At 43.2% G+C, this 17,419-nt stretch overlaps 1 protein-coding gene across 5 annotated transcripts in view; it reads right to left on the bottom strand.

Annotated features, from left to right (window-relative positions):
* The window catches only part of CIT (citron rho-interacting serine/threonine kinase), a 101,645-nt gene that overhangs the window by 49,944 nt on the left and 34,282 nt on the right, over positions 1-17,419 (bottom strand). For all 5 annotated transcript variants that reach the window (XM_084648954.1, XM_084648953.1, XM_084648952.1 and 2 more), the window contains exons 13-19: positions 16,717-16,836; positions 13,089-13,259; positions 12,762-12,815; positions 12,176-12,229; positions 10,539-10,679; positions 10,029-10,154; positions 5,572-5,667 (exon numbers count right to left, since the gene is read on the bottom strand). In XM_084648954.1, the coding sequence (XP_084505080.1) occupies positions 5,572-5,667; positions 10,029-10,154; positions 10,539-10,679; positions 12,176-12,229; positions 12,762-12,815; positions 13,089-13,259; positions 16,717-16,836 (762 nt within the window). The remainder of the gene's footprint in view (positions 1-5,571; positions 5,668-10,028; positions 10,155-10,538; positions 10,680-12,175; positions 12,230-12,761; positions 12,816-13,088; positions 13,260-16,716; positions 16,837-17,419) is intronic.

Genomic DNA, 17,419 nt, shown 5'->3' on the forward strand with positions numbered 1-17,419 from the left:
TGTTTAAAGTCTAATCTTGTTCAGACTAAGCTCTTTGGGCCCGTGAACAAGTCTTTACATTTGTAAATGCTGTGTAAATTTATAGTGCTAATTAAATGTAATAAATCATAATGACAAAGCCCTGTCTACACAAGGACTTTAGGTCGAATTTAGCAAATCGATGTAAACCTGCACCCGTCCACACGATGAAGCCCTTTTTTTCAACTTAAAGGGCTCTTAAAAATCCATTTCCTTACTCCACCCCTGACAAGTGGATTAGCGCTTAAATCGGCCTTGCCGGCTCGAATTTGGGGTATTGTGGACACAATTCGACGGTATTGGCCTCCGGAAGCTATCCCAGAGTGCTCCATTGTGACCGCTCTGGACAGCACTCTCAACTCAGATAGAGTGACCGCACTGGCCAGGTAGACAGGAAAAGAACCGCAAACTTTTGAATCTCATTTCCTGTTTAGCCAGCGTGGCAAGCTGCAGGTGACCATGCAGAGCTCATCAGCAGAGGTGACCATGATGGAGTCCCAGAATCACAAAAGAGCTCCAGCATGGACTGAACGGGAGGTATGGAATCTGATGGCTGTATGGGGAGAGGAATCTCTGCTACCAGAACTCCGTTCCAGTTTTCGAAATGCCAAAATCTTCCAGGGCATGAAGGACAGAGGCCATAACAGGGACCCGAAGCAGTGCCACGTGAAACTTCAGGAGCTGAGGCAAGCCTACCAGAAAACCAGAGAGGCGAACGGCCGCTCCGGGTCAGAGCCCCAAAACATGCCGCTTCTATGATGAGCTGCATGCCATTTTAGGGGGTTCAGCCACCACTACCCCAGCCGTGTTGTTTGACTCCTTCAATGGAGATGGAGGCAACACGGAAGCAAGTTTTGGGGACGAAGAAGATGATGATGAGGTTATAGATAGCTCACAGCAAGCAAGCGGAGAAACTGGTTTTCCCGACAGCCAGGAATTGTTTCTCACCCTGGACCTGGAGCCAGTACCCCCCGAACCCACCCAAGGCTGCCTTCTGGACCCAGCAGGCGAAGAAGGGACCTCCGGTGAGTGTACCTTTTAAAATACTATACATGGTTTAAAAGCAAGCATGTGAAAGGATTATTTTGCCCTGGCATTCGCGGCCCTCCTGGATGTACTCCCAAAGCCTTTGCAAAAGGTTTCTGGGGAGGGCAGCCTTATTGCGTCCTTCATGGTAGGACACTTTACCACTCCAGGCCAGTAACATGTACTCGGGAATCACTGTACAACAAAACATTGCAGTGTATGTTTGCTGGCGTTCAAACAACATCCGTTCTTTATCTCTCTGTGTTATCCTCAGGAGAGTGAGATATCATTCATGGTCACCTGGTTGAAATAGGATGCTTTTCTTCAGGGGACACTCAGAGGTGCCCGTTCCTGCTGGGCTGTTTGCCTGTGGCTGAACAGAAATGTTCCCCGCTGTTAGCCACAGGGAGGGGGGAGGTTTGAGGGGGTAGCCATGCGGTGGGGGGAGGCAAAATGTGACCTTGTAACGAAAGCACATGTGCTATGTATGTAATGTCAACAAGGTTTACCCTGAAAAGAGTGTAGCCACTGTTTTATAAAATGTGTCTTTTTAAATACCGCTGTCCCTTTTTTTTCCTCCACCAGCTGCATGTGTTTCAATGATCACAGGATCTTCTCCTTCCCAGAGGCTAGTGAAGCTTAGAAAGAAAAAAAACCGCACTCATGATGAAATGTTCTCTGAGCTCATGCTGTCCTCCCACACTGACAGAGCACAGACGAATGCGTGGAGGCAAATAATGTCAGAGTGCAGGAAAGCACAAAATGACCGGGAGGAGAGGTGGCGGGCTGAAGACAGGGCTGAAGCTCAAATGTGGCGGCAGCGTGATGAGAGGAGGCAGGATTCAATGCTGAGGCTGCTGGAGGATCAAACCAGTATGCTCCAGTGTATGGTTGAGCTGCAGCAAAGGCAGCTGGAGCACAGACTGCCACTGCAGCCCCTCTGTAACCAACCGCCCTCCTCCCCAAGTTGCATAACCTCCACACCCAGACGCCCAAGAACGCGGTGGGGGGGCCTCCGGCCAACCAGCCACTCCACCACAGAGGATTGCCCAAAAAACAGAAGGCTGGCATTCAATAAACTTTAAAGTTGTAAACTTTTAAAGTGCTGTGTGGCATTTTCCTTCCCTCCTCCACCACCCCTCCTGGGCTACCTTGGTAGTCATCCCTCTATTTGTGTGATGTATGAATAAAGAATGCATGAATGTGAAGGAACAATGACTTTATTGCCTCTGCAAGCGGTGATCGAAGGGAGTAGGGGAGGGTGGTTAGCTTACAGGGAAGTAGAGTGAACCAAGGGGTGGGGGGTTTCATCAAGGAGAAACAAACAGAACTTTCACACCGTAGCCTGTCCAGTCATGAAACTGGTTTTCAAAGCTTCTCTGATGCGTACTACGCCCTCCTGTGCTCTTCTAACCGCCCTGGTGTCTGGCTGCGCGTAACCAGCAGCCAGGCGATTTGCCTCAACCTCCCACCCCGCCATAAACGTCTCCCCCTTACTCTCACAAATATTGTGGAGCGCACAGCAAGCAGTAATAACAGTGGGAATATTGGTTTTGCTGAGGTCTAAGGGAGTCAGTAAACTGCGCCAGCGCGCCTTTAAACATCCAAATGCACATTCTACCACCATTCTGCACTTGCTCACCCTGTAGTTGAACAGCTCCTGACTGCTGTCCAGGCTGCCTGTGTACGGCTTCATGAGCCATGGCATTAAGGGGTAGGCTGGGTCCCCAAGGATAACTATAAGCATTTCAACATCCCCAACAGTTATTTTCTGGTCTGGGAATAAAGTCCCTTCCTGCAGCTTTTGAAACAGACCAGAGTTCCTGAAGATGCGAGTGTCATGTATCTTTCCCAGCCATCCCACGTTGATGTTGGTGAAACATCCCTTGTGATCCACCAGAGCTTGCAGCACTATCGAAAAGTACCCCTTGCGGTTTATGTACTCGTCGGCTTGGTGCTCCAGTGCCAAGATAGGGATATGGGTTCCGTCTATGGCCCCACCACAGTTAGGGAATCCCATTGCAGCAAAGCCATCCACTATGACCTGCACATTTCCCAAGGTCACTACCCTTGATATCAGCAGATCTTTGATTGCATGGGCTACTTGCATCACAGCAGCCCCCACAGTAGATTTGCCCACTCCAAATTGATTCCCAACTGACCGGTAGCTGTCGGGCGTTGCAAGCTTCCACAGGGCTATCGCCACTCGCTTCTCAACTGTGAGGGCTGCTCTCATCTTGGTATTCATGCGCTTCAGGGCAGGGGAAAGCGAGTCACAAAGTTCCATGAAAGTGCCCTTACGCATGCGAAAGTTTCGCAGCCACTGGGAATCGTCCCAGACCTGCAACACTATGCGGTCCCACCAGTCTGTGCTTGTTTCCCGAGCCCAGAATCGGCGTTCCACAGCATGAACCTGCCCCATTAGCACCATGATGCATGCATTGGCAGGGCTCATGCTTTCAGAGAAATCTGTGTCCATGTCCTGATCACTCACGTGACCGCGCTGACGTCGCCTCCTCGCCCGGTATCGCTCTGCCAGGTTCTGGTGCTGCATATACTGCTGGATAATGCGTGTGGTGTTTAATGTGCTCCTAATTGCCAAAGTGAGCTGAGCGGCCTCCATGCTTGCCTTGGTATGGCATCCGCACAGAAAAAAGGCGCGGAACGATTGTCTGCCATTGCTCTGACGGAGGGAGGGGCGACTGACGACATGGCTTACAGGGTTGGCTTACAGGGAATTAAAATCAACAAAGGGGGTGGCTTTACATCAAGGAGTATTTCAGGCAGGACTTCACGGAGGGTTCCAATAAGAAATGGTGCACCTAAGTTATTGTTCTTATTGGAACAAGCAGGTTGGTCTGGCCTCTGATTGATACATGGCTAGATTTACCTTGCTGCACCTTCTCTGTGAGTGACTACAGTGTGACCTAGAGGAATGAGTCCGCTAGATGGGGGAGGAGGGGAAGCAAATGAGTACAAAACAAATCTGGTCTATTTCTTGTTTTGATCCACTCCATCTATCTTTTACATCTTTGGCTGGCAACAGACGGTGCAGAAGGACTGCAAACCATCCACATCTCATGGCTGCTTGGCAGAAAATGGCGCAGTAGGACTGCTAGCCAACCTCATCTCTTGCCTGCCTGGCAGAAGATGGTACAGTAGGACTGCTAGCAATCTGTATCGCCTGCCTGCTCACCATAAGATGGTTCAATAGGACTGACTGCAGGACTAAAGAGAATGACCTGGTCAAGTCACTTCTGATGTAGTCCCTGCACCCATGTCTGCCCAGGCGCTCCTGGCTGACGTGGCCAGGAGCACCTCGGACATGACGATGACGGCTACCAGTCCTACTGCACCATCTGCTGCCACAAGGCAAGGGGTTGCTGCTGCTGTGTAGCAATGCAGTACCACGTCTGCCAGCACCCAGGAGACATACGGTGACGGTGAGGTGAGCGGGCTCCATGCTTGCCGTGGTATGGCGTCTGCACAGGTAACTCGAGAAAAAAGGCACGAAACGATTGTCTGCTGCTGCTTTCACAGAGGGACGGAGGGAACGGGGGCCTGACGATATGTACCCAGAACCACCGGCGACAATGTTTTAGCCCCATCAGGCATTGGGATCTCAACCCAGAATTCCAATGGGCTGCGGAGACTGCGGGAACTGTGGGATAGCTACCCACAGTGCAACGCTCCGGAAGTCGACTCTAGCCTCGGTACTGTGGGAGCACTCCGCCGAGTTAATGCACTTAATGCACTTAGAGCATTTTCTGTGGGGACACACACACTCGAATATATAAAAACGATTTCTAAAAAACCGACTTCTATAAATTCGACCTAATTTCGTAGTGTAGGCATACCTAAAGAGTGGGAAAAGATCACACTTGGAAGGCACAGAGATCCTTAAAGAATACTTTTGCTGAATGACAAACTGTAGGTTTTTTAGATAAATTCTGAAGTCTATTACATAATCCTGTCTCTCTCTCTATGGTTTTCCTAATTTAGGTGGTGTCTATAATCATGTTTTCAACTGTTTGTTATAAATCTTAAAATATCCTAGAGAAGAGAAAAAAATTCAGAGTGGGTGGATCCCTGGACTCACTGGCGGATGTTACAGCTCCAAGGAGATGGAATTTCAAAAGTGCTTTTGTGTTTACTAAATGTAAAGCTTCTACGGCTGCTCATGTTAATGCTCTTCAGATCAAAGCAAGATCATCAGAAATAATTAAAAACCTTTTTGAAAGACTGATTTCCCACAAGCACCTGTTCTAAAGGAATGGTCTGTTAACAGTTAGATTCATCTAGCTCTCACAAAGCCTACATGGATAACGCAACCTCACACAAAAGGTGAGAGCGTGATGGGAACGGGTTAGATAGGCAGAATTATTCAGTTTTCATTCAACTCTCAGAAGTGGTGAAGAAGGAAGCACAGGACAAGGGATCAGAGTCCAAAACCAGCTGTTTGGGGACTATCCAGAGCCCAATGCACCTCTAAAAGAGAGTATGAAGGTAATGAAAAGGGATATTTACTTTGATTTTTTCATCATAGAACTGCTCTTTCTGTTTCAGCTGCAATTCCAGATGCTGTGCTGACAGCTGAGCCTCACGATGCTTCTCCTCCAGCTCCTGAACACAGCAAAGATTTATGTCAGACAGATACAGAAATATAATACATGGAATTTATAAATACATATACAGGACATGTACAAAACACTCATTCTCTCTGGTTTTAAGGCTTTCTAAAATATATCTCTGAGGCCTGGGATCTCAGCTGCATGAGATACCATTATGAAAGTACATATCACCAGCATTAAACCTTATAAACAGACAGATAGATACATCAGTTGTCCTATTTTAGGGTTAGGTAGTATAATAAAAAGGGTAAAGAGATGTTTAAAAAAGAAGTCGATTCCACCTCCACCAAGAGCTGCCTCCTGAGCCAGTACTGCCCCTTCCAACCTGCTTCCAAAAAAAATTAAGGTATTCCCCAAAATGGAGCCAGAATGGTTTGTGATAATGAGCAGTTATGAACAGCTCATAGATGTGTGATGGGATTCTGAAACCCTAGACAAAAAAACCCCAATCATTTTGCAGTTAACTTTAAATTCCTTTGCATCAGATTGGCTGGTGAAGGTTTCAAATATATGCCTGGATATCTGATAACAAGGGAAAGACATGTGGTAGAGTGATTTGAATACAGGACAGGGAATTCCTGAGAGTTTAGTCTCATTTCTGATAATGTCCCTCCCTCTCTTTCTAGCCTTGGGCAAATCACTTAGAACATAAGAGCAGTCATACTGGGTCAGACGAAAGGTCCATCTAACCCAGTATCCTGTCTTCCGACAGTGGCCAATGCCAGGTGCCCCAGAGGGAATGAACAGAACAGGTAATCAAGTGATCCATCCACTTAGACCTTGATTCTGCACTGAGGATCATGCAGGTAAACCTCTGGGTCAGTGTAGTTCTCAGTGCAGTGGTGCCTTAGTTTCTATGCTTCAGATTCTCCATTTGTAGAGAGGGGATAATCCTTTCTGTCCTCCCTACATGGTTGTTGCCAGGATGGATGAAAAGTGCTTTATAAGTTATACATTAGGTGCAAAAAAATATTTTTATCCTCAGTGGCTCACAAGGGTGAAGGAACATAAGTCACACAAAATACAGCCCTGAATAAGTTAAATACCCCTGTCTCTCACAGGTAAACCAGTTTGGCAGAGGGGGGCATTTTTGTTCTTTGAAGTTGGTCTTTAAGGTAGAGCTAGAGAGTCTCCTTTCTTGAGGCTTGCTCTCAATAGTTGAGACTTCAGAGAACGTTCTTCTCCTTCATAGCCAGGTTTGCCATTCCAACAGTTTCTGCAGCACAGGAGGCAGATCCAGACCTGTCAAGTCTTGGAAAGTGGGTTGATTGCCACTTAGCCAAGCTCCAGTTTTGTGATCCCTCCAGGTCTCCTGCCTGCCTTCCTATCAACACAGCACAGGACAATTCCCTGACATTTCTCTAGTTGACACACACGCATTTTCTATCCCCTGATCTTCCTTTTCGCTTATCTCAGGAAACCACCTTGGGAGCACACAAAGGTTCCTTTGATCCAGTCACAGCATCAACCCTCCACCACATGGGCTACAAAAATGGAATGAAAGCCAGCCAAAAAGCAGTCATCTAGAAGGAGACTGCAGCATTTTGTACCCTGGAAGGGGCACTATTGTTTTGTTCAGTTGGAAAATGGCTTCTAGTACCAAGAAGCCAATTCAGCTTTCACACGGACCCACACAGTATAGGTCCAAATAGTGAATCACACAACCAGGTCAGCAGCAGCTTCAGAGTTACCACCACATGGCTGCTCATGCTAGAGTAGAAGCGCTGCCAACTCCTGAAGTGGCCCTCTGCAGCGTGGACATAGAAATGTAGTCTCTTATTTCAGATAATCTTCTCCAGCAATTCATATTCAGCTCCCTCCACCCAACCCCTGCCTTTTATTCACTCTAGCCACTGAGAACAGCCATCTATACTCCCAAGCAGCAAAGAATAAAATGCCCTTTATTTTTTATGATTCAGAACTTGGCATTTCCTTCCTGTGGCTCTCTTCATCTATAGCCAGGCCAGCACGGCTCATCAAGTACAACTGGAAGAGTTCATTCCTTCACAGAAAGACATCATCCATTTCTTCTGAAGGCTCACCACCTGACTCCCTTCCTCTCTTCCCTCAAAGAGAAGAAGAAGAAACAGAGGCCATACCTGTTCCTACATCTCCACCCATCCTCTTCTCCCCATCACTACCAAGAACAGTTCATCAGAGTCCCTGTAAAAAATGCCCAACACCTGCTGCTTCATGGGATTAAGGAGTCTTCAGACAGAGGTATGTATATCTGACTCAGCCCACCACCCCACATACTCTGCCACGGTAGCAGAAATCACTGAAAAGGTCCTCTTCGCTACAGGGACATGCCAACAGAACAAAAGTCCAAATCTGACCTATCTTCAGACTTTTGCCAGTTGTCTGGTCACCAGGAGAAAAATAAGGCATTTATGGTTAAAGAAAAAAAAGAAAAAAATCCACTTCCTCAGAAAAGTCCAGATCTCACCAAACTGTAGAGAAAAAACTCTAGATACCATAAAAAGAAACCTTCTAACTGCAATCAGAAAAAGACAACTTTATTTTCTCTTTTGCCCTCCAAAGAGGGCTAATTCTCCAAGTCAGAACTGGCGGGACCTAAGGAAGAGACCCCTGAAGCCCCAGACCTGCTTGTCTTAGTGTTATATAAGGGCATTATGGTCCCCAACATTCTATGTAAACTTGGAGAAAACTGCAGCTCCAAAACAAGGCCCCTGGAACAGTGAAATGATATTTCTGCATTCCCTTCCGTTTTTTATGAAGAATAATAAAACAAACAAAAATGCCCAAATACACGCAAGAGGCTTATGCAACAAGTCACAATATATTACATGGTCTGTGAATACAAAGCTGGCTTTGTACCCGTGCAAGCAGCGGTCTTTCACTTATCACGCCCCGATATTGAAAGACAGAACAATGCCAAGACACTTCTTCTACCTTCTTTATGGTGCCTCAAGGGTTCTGATCTTGAAATCTATTTATGCAGCTATTTCTCAGAACAATTATGGATCACCTATCAACCTCAGGTAAGGCTATTTATACATTCCCATTGGGCCTTCACACAGGGTATGTCTCCGGTTCTCCTACAGTCAGGACTACGACCACCTGTCCAAGGGTGTTTAACATATTAGTTTTCCTGGTAGTAACCCCAAGAGAAAAAGCGTAGTGGAGGGGCAGAGAATCCATATCTATCCCTTTTCTATATTACAGGCTCATCAGACCTCCATTCAAGCTAAAAGCAACAAACACCACCAAATATGTGACCTTTTTCCTTCAACACCACATTTTTAATTAGCTCTCCTTCAGAGCAGCACTGCTGGAACGATAAACTTAGCTATTAAGGGGAGGCTAAATATGTGCTATCCTGATCTCTCGTCTTCAAAAATGAGTCAGGGTTGCTATTCCACCCCTCCTTTGGTAGGGGATCATTTTTAATTTTCAATATATCTTTTGGGTTTCCTTCAGACACTGTAGAAAGGTAATTTAATGAAAGATAGATAGTTGATACACATATCTTTCCTGGTAGTTGAGTTTAACATATATTTTGTCTCTGGAAGCAGTCTCACTGGGGGGTGGGAAGTGTTCCCAAGGGCACAGTAAACCAGTTCCCTGTGACTGACAGGTCTGGGTCCTACATCCTATGCTTCAGAAGGAAACCCACTGTTTGAATGGGTATTGGTAGAAGAGAACTCATCAGAGCAGCACACATTTATTTATCTGCCTCATCACAAGACAATGGCTTCTTCCCCCAGGGAGGTATAAGTACCAGCAGTACCCTCTGTTTGGTTCACTTTAGACTAAATTAACCAAAAAGACTTAACAGATCTAACAATGAGAAAAACAAGAAATTGCCAACTATAGTGGGGAAGGTATGTGGGTGAGAATGGATCTCTGACAAAAATTTAAGAGAAAAACAGTTTTGATGATTAATTTTGTTCTTCTGCAAAATGTAAGCATTTGGGATAGATTAGAAGTCAGGCTAAATTGCAAGGGATTTCAAAGTTAAATACTGAAGATGTCATTGTTACACAACCCAGCACTGACCATTAAGAAGGTTATGCTTTTGAAATAGACATTAGGAAATGAATTGCATACTAGTGAGTTAATACAACTGAGTTGGAAAATTTCCTACTGGGGCAACTGGGATTTTTAAAAAGTCATTTGGTAAGAGATCATAAATGCTTCGGACTTAGTTTATAACTAACACTGCAGGCAGCAGAATTTGTGCACGGAAGTTATTTCCAACATAAAATTTATATAACATCCAAGTCCCTTATTCAACAACCCCCACCCAATTTTATGTAGTTCTATGTCCTTTCTTCCCACTCCACTGTGGCATACTCTTTCCCTTTATCTTTTGTTTTCATCCCTGCTCACCAAAATTTTGTCTGCCATCTGTTGAATCTGCTGAGATTTAGTCTGAATATCTTCCTTTAGTCGGTTTTCTCTGCGTTCCACAGTCTCTAATCTCTTCACTTGATTCTCCAGAGAATGGCGCCGTTCCTGCAGAGCAATTATGAACTGCCATTTAAACTAAACAAGTTTTGATGATCAAACAGCAGTAAGCAGGCACTAGGAAAAGTCAGCTGAAGCCATCAGTACGTGGTCCTCTTCTACATCCAAAACCATCCCCACTCCCAAAGCCTTACCCTAGTCACATGTTCATGTTGAATCCAGATGAAAAACAACACCGAAAAGCCTCCCAGTAAGTATTCTTCAGAGAAATACATTTATAAAAGAATGAATAATCATCTGCTATTTTCTAATCTCTCTCCTCTGACAAGCTGTTACAGGGATCCTGGCCATTCAATGTTCCATAAGTAGTAGTTTCTAAGCCCAGTTACATCCTATTGACTAGTCCAGTGCAGCCAGAAATTCTCTGCTCACCTCTGCTTCAAGCAGTTTCTTTTTCATGCCTTCATTAGAGTCTTCCCGATTCTGCAATTTCTCCAACTCTTTCTCTGCTCTCTCCTTTGCCTGACGGATATTCTGAAGAAGTTCAGTTGCTTCAGAGCTGGCTTTCACAGCCTAAACCAAGAGGGGGAAAAAAGATCAGTAAATGTTAGTACGAAGTCACACACACACAAAGTTTTCACAGTAACAGATGCAAGTACAGTATGATGGCAACCTCAGATGTTCAGCATTCTGAATAAAACATTTATAAAAGCCTGGCCTGGCAGCCTAGAATTAGCACAACATCCAACCGTGTGAAGGAATATTTCATTTAGTCTCCTGAGGGCTGTAATATTTTGGTCTAATTCTGGTTGACGTCTAGTGTTAGGCTGGCTGGTTGGTGTTTAGTGGCCTGTGATGGTGGTCAGACTAGATGATATGGTAGTCCCTTCTGGCCTTAAACTCTATGAATCCAAGTTCAAACCTCTACTCCAAACTGCACTTCTGCTGTTGCAAATGTTGGAAAAAGTACAAGGGAAGGAGAACTACAGGTCTGTCTTGTTGTACCAGTAACTTCTACTGCTCTACTTGCACTGGAGTTCAAGCCTAGTCCACAAACTCAGCCTAATCCCTTGACACAAGATTTATAGATATATTTCTGTACAAGTGCTGAGAGAACATTGTGTTGAGCCACATCAATTCTTGAAAAGAATGAAATAGTAATGGTGAAAACTGGTGGCCTGCTTGAAGGACTGAGATGAAAGTGACACCCTCATGCTGTTTTGACCTCAAAAGGGTGTTCACACTACAGAGTCATTATCCTTAAGGAAGCCCCATTTCTGGAAAGCCAAAACAGCCAGCAGACTAGTTGCGTGGAGGGGTTTGAGATGCTTGCAGACGGATATGAAGCGGCTAGCTCTCTCCTCTCCCCAAAAAGAACCACCATTAGCAATGTATTAGCTGGTATAGTGTTTTCTCACATGTAGCCCTTTTGGGTGCACTGGAATTTCAGTGCCCATTAAAGTGAGACTGATAGCACTGATTGCGGCAAGGTAGGTACTGTGTATACTTCCTCCAGATGCTAATGTATCCTAATCCTGTCATGAACCCTTATCATAGAATCATAGGGCTGGAAGGGGCCTCAATGGGTCAGTCTAGTCCAGTCCCCTGCATTCTACTGTTTGACCTATCGACAGAGTAGAAATTGCTAATTGAGAAGTGATTTTATGATTAATACCAAAGTATGCTGGGAGAGTAAGCCAAGACCAAAATACATTTCACTAGAACTAGCAAGACATGAACCCAGGTCTCCAGAAATAAAAGGTTAGGATAGTGTGTTAGATGCTGTACGCCCATGCTGGCCTTTTAAATTAGAATTTCTATGCACTATTCCTGTTGTGACTCAGCTTCATTTGTAAAAATAAACACTGTTAACACATTTCAAGGGCAGAAAGCATATTGAGAATTCTGATTTCAGATACTAGCTCCCACCCCCACTTTCTCCCTCTGACATCCCCTCTTGCCGTGACTAATTCTATTTTTGACTATGAAACACAGTGCACATCTCCCCTGCATTAGGGTTTTACTGGAAAGCCTTGTGAAAAATTCACCAACCCCATCCCTGACTTTACCTTTGCCAGCTTGTCCTGCAGTTCCTGGATTTTGGTTTGCTGCTCTGTATTGATCTACAGTTAAACGCAAGGGAGAAAAAATGAATGCCCGCCGTACTTGTGATTTGTTTATTTTAGTCTTGCTTCCCAGAATCTTTGTTTCTCCCTATAATTCCAACCTGCCAAATGATCCAATGCATTCCTGCTCCTGATTTCCTCTCGACCATTTGCCATATTTCTGTCACTAAATAAATCACTTTGACAAAGCATGCAGAACTAAATAAATTTATTTTTCAGAATAATCGTATTTTCTACGTGCCATTCTTCATTCATAATGATACATACAGGGTTTTTCTTTTAACTCACCTCCAGCACAGATTGCACACAATAGCTTTGTCTTGGCATAGCTACTCTATAAGTTCAGTTGACAACAGACTGACCAAGCCCAGCTTTAAATCAAATCACACAGAACAGTCAGTCCCACAAAGAAAGAGGATGGAAGTCTGTTCATGCCACTGACTATCCATGGATGTTCTGGGTTTCTGACAGTGATAATATACTTGGACAGAATCAGGCAGTAAACTCCACTGACACTAAGGAAGCATACCTTCTCCAGTTTGGAATACAGCTCTCCTACTTCAGTTTTCCCATGGTCTTTAGCCTGTAATTTAAAAATATAAAATGTATAATTCTGAAGAAAAGTTTTAGGATCTTGGACTTCACCCAGAATCATAACCTCAGGCAGTTTAAATGTAAACAGCTTTACAGGGAATAAATGAAATTGTTCCAACTATACTGGTAATACAAAATGGCTTCCACTGCACAACCCATACCAAGTTTCCAAGGACTTGAATGCAACTCATTTATAAATCCCAGCCAACACAAACTAGAAACTAGGAGTGTAACAACACCTCTCCCAGGGAGCCTTCACTACCTTCTGTAGTTTGTTGTGACATTCAGTAGCTTTACGTTTGAATTCTTCAGCTGCCAATCGTGACTCTCTCAACTCCGATTCATAGAGATCACTACGTCTACGAGCTGAAATAAGATCCTCTTCTAACTGATTCATCATCAACCTCATCTCTTCCACCTGGGCTTGATACTCCTGTGCAATGAAAAGGGATGTTACATTTTGGAAAGCAAAGAGGAAAGACAGAGAGTGGCAAACAGTATGATAGTACCTATACGGAATAGGCAGAAAGCAGACAAAGTATGTAACAAGAGGACAAAAACATAAAATAAGAGGGTGAGAGCCAGGCAGAATACAATATCCATTCCTTTCTGGCTTGTGTCTTTCATGACAAAGAGCCAATAAGTCATTTCCAAGCCATTACCTCAGAGAAGATATGAAATGTAACCAAAAAAACTATTTTGAGGGGATTCCACTCCAGAAACACATCCATAGTTTTTGAAACAAATGGTAAAGTACTTACATGTTATTTCTCTCCCTGAAGGTTAGTGGTCTATATAGACATATGCTTCTGAGTTTTGTGCCTCTGTCAAACACCCAGATATATTCTCTCCGAGTTATTCAGCCTGACAACATGAGAATTACTACAAACCTGGGTGGTCGGGGTGGGTGAAAAGGAGAAAAAAAAAATATGTGTTGTGGCCTCCAACCATCAGTTTACTGGTTTCTTTTGATAGCTCAGGAAATAAACATATTAACCCTAAAGTAAAGTCCTCTATCATTCTTGATGGGAGTAGCGGTAATCTAGTATCAAATGCTACCTTTGGAGGATAACCCTCGAGGAGTCACATTTTCCCCCAAAAGGCCAATATTCTATGTAATTCACGCCTCCATTAAACTACAATAAAGGATTTGGAATAAAAATTCTGGAGAAGTGCAACGCCTAAAAATCAAAGAACAAAAAGAACATTTGGACTGATTGTTCCAATTAGGCAAGCATCCAAGATGAGAAGTGGTGTAGATAGATCCTGAGGTGACCAATGAAGTCTTCAGTAGAGGCATTGATTGTTATTACATAGTAAGCATTTGTATAGTCCTTTAAATATACAAGGGCTTACAAGAAAACAAATCTTGTCTCTTTCCTAAAGAGCTTGCTTTTATATCTATCTATCTGGTGGGTGGGGAGCATGCACACCCAGGAGTATGCTAGGCAAGTACACAACACAGACAAAGGAATGGGAGAAAGGACATAACAGATCCTGCTTTCCATGTTATTTTCTTAGAGTCCATATACACACATTATTAGTCATTTCTCCCTACCAAACCTTGCCCATTCACCCACTGCTTTTACTTTCTCCTGTGTTCAAATTCATATTTATCAGTTAATTCTCTGCTCTCTCCACTTCCTGCCACATATGGCTGGAGGTTGCCACTAGCAGCCGTCTGCCTTAGAGTGACTCTCTGGTTCATAATACCAACAGTGGACTTAGCTGGCCCATCTTCCCACCAAGTCCAACTGTTGCAGTCCAACTATTTTCTCCCTGGATGGGGCTGGAGCTTTTATACCATAGGTGACGTAAACATCCATTGATGTGAAAGGCTATTTTGCACTAATGCATTTGTGCAAAGAAAGATGCAGAATGCTTGGAAGAAGTGTGTTCTGCTCAGAGATCACAATTTGGACCAGCACTTCCAAGAATGCTCAATTTCTAGAGCAACAATCACTTGACAAAGGAATTATAAACAAGGCCTCACATGGCATTGAGAAAGTTAATGAATTTGGGGGCAGTTAAATAAAATTTCAGTTTTTCTTGCTTCTTGATACTATTCAGGCTGTATCTTTAAGCACATCATATACTAAGGTCAGAAGAACATGTCACACAACTCAAACACACACACACACACACAACACTTCCACTTGCACATCTTAACCTAAGGCATCCAACATTGGGCACCTGAACACAGAAAAGCTGAAGCGAAAACTAACCAGAGATTAAAAACTGTTATATAAAAATATACTATATAGTCAAATAATGTTTAGAATCCAAGTCTGAAATAATAATGCTCTCTTATACACTGTACCCAAATTGATGTTGAATTTATGACATTACCCTGAAATATCAATACTTGAACTTTATTCTCTTTGTGGGATTTGCCATTGTTGGTATCTTAAATATCATCACCTCAACAGGATTCTCCCCAAGGATGGCTTTTCTTAGGGTTTTCCCCGCAGGATCTCCATCCTCTCTCTCAGACCCTAATTTCATTTTCCTGAAAGAAATGCTCCAAGCCCTCTTATTTGCCAAGACTGACCAGCTTCTATGAATGAGCAGCAACTACACATTCTAGCACCTGAGCTTAAGATAACTCAGAGGAACCCTGTAGTGGGTTCTTTTAGACAATTTCCTCTGGTGACCTAAACAGCACCTTAACATTCTCATGAATCTTAGCCATAACCTATGTTAAAAGGTATGGAGTTCAAATTGTGTTGGGATGCAAGTTTTATTAAAATTCTTATTTTTCCTCTCTGACAAATAAGTTTGTACATTTTCAAAACCTAATCATCATCCCAAAACATTTTATATATAACAAATATTTAAAACAACTCTACTAAAGCAGCAACAGCTCTCAAAGTAGCTAGCCTTAGAACACTGTCATTTTCCAAAACAACCAGCAAAACGAATACTTAAGCTGTATATATGGTTCTGCCACATCTTGAGGGTTTTATCTGCACTTCATTAAATTTTGCATAAGGTAAGTCTCCAGACAAGAGCTATTACCAAGGGTTCTGTGCATACAGGTCTCACACACAAAAACATTAGTCAGTTAATATTTGTAAAGTGCTTTAAAGATGAAAAGCAGTAGATGATTGTCAACTATTGTTTGAACTCCACAGAAATTTCAATTTCTTTTTTCTCAATATAATGTGTTTCCATTACACCATAGAATATAATGGGTTCTGTGTGGTAGACTATTTTTAATCTTAAAATTACCCAACATTATTTGTTGTATTTTTCATTTAAGCTCTCTTTCTCCACCCCCAGTAAAACAAAGTTCACACTTTTCTGAAGGAAAAAAATTATCTGAACAAACATCTTCTCTTCAAAAAAATCTAAGTTAGAAAAAGAACAGTTCAGCGACAAAGGCAGTATTTTGAAAAACAGCCACATTCAAAGCTGAGTAGACATTGAAAATGGTTAAAATAAAACAAGATATGGGTTAATGTGGTTTCCCCCCAATTCAGAATTCCCATGTGAGGATTCATGAGCTCTAGTTGAGAGCAATATTAATCCTTGCTAACTTGTATAACGTGATTGCTTAAAATGGATTTTTCCAACATGTCAGTTTCACAAAATATTGCAACTCTCTTCTAATTTGTTTTTTTAGGCAAAGATTTCATTTGATCAGCTTGATGGACTGCAAAAAAATGTAGGAAGGCTCGAGACCATGCATGTTTGCAAACAGACACATGTCCAAGTTTGTTCTTAGTTACTTTAAGAAACTCTTCCCTCCTGCCGCCCCCCGACACACACACACACACACACAGCCTTGGCATCCCACCAATATAAAAACACATTCCTGGCATTAGAACCGGGCAATACAAGCAGTGAGTTCTACTGTCAGCTATTCTGCTCCCAAGAAGCAGTTGTACCTGTTCTTTGATCTCCTGCAGTTTTCGGCTCTGCTCTCTGATATCATGAAGAAGCTGTAGCGCCTTGTCATCCTCCTGAGACACCTCCAACCGCGCCTGTTCCAGGCTTCGCTTTAAGCTCTGCAGAAAGCAAAACGTTCAATGCATAGACCCTTTGCATGCTCCTCTATAAAAAACATCCTCAGTCAAAGGAACACAAAGCTTCTCCTCAAATACGGTGAGACAACATAAATTAAGACACCAATTACGGAAACTTGCAAATTCACTGCTACTGAACTTCAATTTTTCCAGCTGGAGAAAAGCAATACACTTACAAATACAATCTACTGCGCAGAGATCTTAGTTCAAACCCTACTCTTGTAGACCAGGTGTGGAGTCAAAGAACACGCACAGTGAGTGAGACTTCTTAGCGACATTAATTATCCATCCTTTACCACTAGCACTCATCTGATGCTATATTACTACCATGACTTGCTATTTTTCTCCCCATTATTGAACTCAGTTATGTCCTTTACTCTTTTTTAAACTTTAAAGAGAAAAGGGCAGACTATTATTTCAAGGTTTGGGCAAAACCTTTGCTTACAAACTTCAAAATTAGACAAATGGTCCTGTCACCTTCTTAATGTGTATATCATTTTTCATCCAGAAGGATCCAAAACTTTTTAAATGTTGTTTATACAATAGAAAATAGTATATCCAGATG

This window comes from Lepidochelys olivacea (assembly GCF_965140295.1).
Source record: "Lepidochelys olivacea isolate rLepOli2 genome assembly, chromosome: 15".
NCBI lineage: Eukaryota > Metazoa > Chordata > Testudines > Cheloniidae > Lepidochelys > Lepidochelys olivacea.